We start from the raw sequence: 4,501 nt of genomic DNA, 5'->3' as shown, positions 1-4,501 counted from the left end.
GATAAATGGAGGTGACAGAGAGGGCATTTCAGGGAGGAAGGGAGGGAGGGAGGGAGGGAGGAGGAAGGGAAGGGAGGGAGGGAGGAAGGAAGGTGGGGAAGGAAGGAAGGGAGGAAAGAAGGGAGGGAGGAAGGAAGGGAGGGAGGAAGGGAAGTAGAGAGAGGGAGAGAGGAAGTGAGGCAGGAAGGGAAGGAGGGAGGGAGGAAGGGAAGGAGGGAAGGAGGCAGGGAGGGAGGAAGAGAGGGAGGAAGGAAAGAAGGGAGGGAGGGAAGGAAGGAGGGAAGGAGGGAGGGAATGAGGGAGGGAGATAGGGAGGAAGATAGGGAGGGGGGAGGAAGGGAAGGAGGAAGGAAAGGATGGAAGGGGGAGGAAGGAAGGGAGGGGGTGAAGGAAGGAAGGGAGGGAGGGAGGGAGGGAGACAGGAAGGGAAGCAGAGAGAGATGGAGAGAGGAAGGAAAGGAGGGAGGGAGGAAAGGAGACAGAAAGGAGGGAAGGAGGAAGGGAGGCAGAAAGGGAAGGAGGGAGGGAGGAAGGGAAGGAGAGAAGGAGGGAGGAAAGGAGGGAGGGGAGCAGAGGGGAGGGAAGGAGGAAAGGAAGAAGGGAAGGAGAGGGGAGGGAGAAAGAGAGGGAGGAAAGGAGGAAGGGAGGGAGACAGGAAGAGAAGCAGAGAAAAAGGGAGAGAGGGAGGGAAAGAGGGAGGGAGGGAGGGAAGGAAGAAAGGAGGGAGGGAAGGAGGAAAGGAGGGAGGGGAGAGGAAGCGAAAGAGGGAGGGAGGAAGGGAAGCAGGAAGGGAAGGAGGGAGGGAGGGAAGGGGGGAGGGGAGGGGAGGGAGGGAGGAAGAGGGGAAGGAAAGAAGGAAGGCGGGAAGGAAGGGAGGGAGGGAGGGAGGGAGCAAGGAAGCTTGGCGTCAGGAGGGAGGAGGGAGCTACAGAGCCCCTCCTCACCCAGAAAGGCACGAGGGCCTTGGCGGCCAAAGCTGTGGCGAGGCGCAAGGCTCCGCCGTCTGAATCGGATGGTGGCAAAGTGGGTACAGTTCTTCCTGGTGAAAGACAAGAAGAGTCCCATCACACGCTCGGATGGGACTTGGAGGGAGGGAGGGAGGAAGGAAGAAGGGGAGGAAGGAAGGAAGGAGAAAGAAGGAGAGGAAAGCTCAGAGTGTGAAAAAAAGAAAGAAAGAAACACGTGGGAGTAGTCAAATTTGACCTGGGCAAAAAAAAAAAACCTCGCGTTTCTTCCAACCCATCCCTATTCCTGCCAGCTGTCCTTCCTCAGTGTATCTTTTCATGGAATCTGCTGTCCTTACTCCCTCATCATAATGATCCATTGAATAATATTTATGGAGCTCCTCTCTGTGTCCGGCACTGCTCTAGGCACTGAGGCTACACCCAGTTCCCAGTTTGCACGATAATCATCATCCAAACTGTGTTCCCGCCTTCAGCCGGCCGGACTCCAGCGCATCTTCCACGTTACCGCCAGAACAGGAAGACGCCGTTCGGGCCTGGACGCTCCCCGCTCAAATCCTCCCGCAGGATCTTTTCCTTCTGTCCATCTCCCTAGCACCCCTTGCTGACTGGCTCCCGGCCTTCGGCGCGCACTCCAGGGCCACGGAAGATGCACACACTTACACGTGGGCACTTGCAGAGAGCAGGTGGGCGGCATTCCATCCCTATTTCACCCCTTGTGCCCTGGAACGTTCCCCACTCCGCATGCCTCGGAGGGGAGAGGCCTGGTGCATTCCCCCGCCCCCGACTTTCCGAGCCTAAAACCCAGCACACGGTGCACCCCCCGTCCCCACCCTTTGGCACCTCCACTCAGAGCAGCCCAGGCACACCCCAACCCACAGGGGACCGGAAGAGGCGGGGCTTCTCGCGGCACTGGGGTCGCCATGCTGGCTGCGGCGGCCGGAAGTGGCCCCTCGCGCGGGCGCGGACGGAGGCTGCGCGCCGCAAGTCCCGGCTGCTGGCGGCGTTGCGGGCGCAGTTTCGACCCCCGTGCGGTGCCGCCCCGCAGCCCCCGAGCTCCGTCCGCCATCGCTCCTGGTCCTCCCGCCGCCCCAGCCGCTGTCCAACCCCTCCCCCGGCGCCTGCGCGGCGGCTCGCACACCCCTCGGCCGTCGTACGTGCTCTGCACCTGCCTGCGCGGAAACATGTTGCAGACACCAGAGAGCAGGGGGCTCCCGCTCCCGCAGGCCGAGGGGGAGAAGGATGGCGGCCATGATGGTGAGACCCCGGCCCCGACCGCCTCGCAGGAGCGCCCCACGGAGGAGCCTGGCGCCGGGAGGGAGGAGGGGGCTGCGGAGCCCGCCCTCACCCGGAAAGGCGCGAGGGCCTTGGCCGCCAAAGCCTTGGCGCGGCGCAGGGCCTACCGCCGTCTGAACCGGACGGTGGCGGAGTTGGTGCAGTTCCTCCTGGTGAAAGACAAGAAGAAGAGTCCCATCACACGCTCGGAGATGGTGAAATACGTTATTGGAGACTTGAAGGCTCTGTTCCCGGACATCGTCGCGAGAGCCGCAGAGCATCTGCGGTATGTCTTTGGTTATGAGCTGAAACTGTTTGACCGCAAGCACCACACTTACATCCTGATCAACAAACTAAAGCCTCTTGAGGAGGAGGAGGAGGAGGAGGAAGATCTGGGAGGAGATGGCCCCAGATTGGGCCTCTTAATGATGATCCTGGGCCTTATCTATATGAAAGGTAATAGTGCCAGGGAGGCCCAGGTCTGGGAGATGCTGCGTCGGTTGGGGGTGCATCCCTCAAAGAATCATTTCCTCTTTGGGTATCCGAAGAGGCTTATTATGGAAGATTTTGTCCAGCAGCGATACCTCAGTTACAGGCGAGTGCCTCACACCAATCCACTGGAATATGAATTTTCTTGGGGTCCCCGAAGCAACCTGGAAATCAGCAAGATGAAAGTCCTGGGGTTCGTGGCCAAGCTGCATAAGAAGGAACCCCAGCACTGGCCAGTGCAGTACCGTGAGGCCCTGGCAGACGAGGCCGACAGGGCCAGAGCCAAGGCCAGAGCTGAAGCCAGTATGAGGGCCAGGGTCGGTGCTAGGCCGGGCATCCACTTCTGGTGAGGGCTGATGAAAAGGTGGCCAGTAGGGTCCCCGTGGGAATGAGCTACTGTCCTGAGTCATAAGTAGTATAGATGGGGCAAGGGTCTTATTTCTGTAGAAGTCGTGTGACTTTAAGGATTTAGATTTTGTATCTCGTTATGTTTTGTTACATTCCATACACTGTTAAAATGCTGTTTGTCAGTGGGATTGGTCTACTGTTTACTGTGGGATTTTGTTGTAGAGTTTTGCTGGTTTTGTAAAATGGATTGAACTTTGTATTTATACTGTGACCTTGAACAGATGATGCAGCATTGGAAGGCTGTACTTTGATTGATGGTTTGAAGGAACTCTGTAGCATGATCTGGTACTAGGGGAAAATAACTGGTGTCTAGCCTCCCAACACTTGTCTGTTGTATATAAAAGAAAAAGGACTGACATGTACCTCTGTTTGCTTAGCTATTTGAGTATCTAGAGAAACATTAAAATGCAATGTATTAGCAGTATACACTGGTACACTAAATAAATTAAACATTTGTGGAGCATCTTGTTTTTTGCGATGCAATGTGTGGGCACTTGGGGATAGAATACTCAACAAAATAAAGGTCCTACTTTTTTTCAGAATTAGAGAATAAGTAAATAAACAAGAAATTAACAGTGCAGTGAGTTGAAGGCTACAAAGGGTTACTTAACCGAGCTGAGGTGATTGAGTGAGGTTTGCTTGGGGTTACCTTTAGTCAGACTTTGGGGAAAGGGGAAAAAGATGGGGCAGGGGGAGGGTAAGGAATAGAGGAAGAAGTTGGAGGTAGGGAAGCCAGGTGTTGGGGTTAGTATTAAAAATGATTTCAGACCCTGCGTGGTGGCTCAAGCCTGTAATCCCAGCACTTTGGGAGGCTGAGGTGGGCAGATCACCTGAGGTCGGGAGTTCAAGATCAGCCTGGCCAACATGGTAAAACCCTGTTTCTACTAAAAATATAAAAATTTGCCAGGCATCGTGGTACATGCCTATAATCCCAGCTACTTGGGAGTCCAAGGTATGAGAATTGTTTGAATCTAGGAGGCGGAGGTTGCAGTGAGCTGAAACTGCACCATTGCATTCCAGCCTGGGTGACAGAGCGAGACCCCGTCTCAAAAAAAAAATAATAAATAAAGATGATGATTTCAGATTACAGCTACCTCGGTAATGAGCACACTTGACACATGGCAGATATGGAAAGTACTCTACCTTTGCCAGTGCTCTCATTCAGACCAGATGGCTATGGTGTACAAACATGGTGACTCTTAACTTTTTGGCCCTTTCTGTCTCTTTTTCAACCTCTGCAGGGTTCCCTCTTCTACCAAAGCTGTCAGAAACCAAATAAGGTAACAGTTCTGAAATATTACGTAGTGTGGATGAAGGGTACATCAATCTCCTACTACCAAGAAGTTCCACTTTAAGATTTCTCCCCC

General features: G+C 54.7%; 1 protein-coding gene across 1 annotated transcript; it reads left to right on the top strand.

The window, feature by feature from the left end:
- The first annotated feature begins 1,848 nt into the window (after positions 1–1,848).
- MAGEF1 (MAGE family member F1) lies at positions 1,849–3,597 on the top strand. Its single transcript, XM_017538378.1, has one exon. The coding sequence runs from the start codon at positions 1,886–1,888 to the stop codon at positions 3,074–3,076; it is 1,191 nt and encodes a 396-aa protein (XP_017393867.1). The 5' UTR covers positions 1,849–1,885; the 3' UTR covers positions 3,077–3,597.
- The last annotated feature ends 904 nt before the right edge of the window (positions 3,598–4,501 follow it).

Source organism: Cebus imitator, unplaced genomic scaffold (assembly GCF_001604975.1).
Source record: "Cebus imitator isolate Cc_AM_T3 unplaced genomic scaffold, Cebus_imitator-1.0 Scaffold111, whole genome shotgun sequence".
Classification (NCBI taxonomy): Eukaryota; Metazoa; Chordata; class Mammalia; order Primates; family Cebidae; genus Cebus; species Cebus imitator.
The sequence above is the reverse complement of the archived record's forward strand: the minus strand, read 5'-3'. Positions and strand labels throughout refer to the sequence as shown.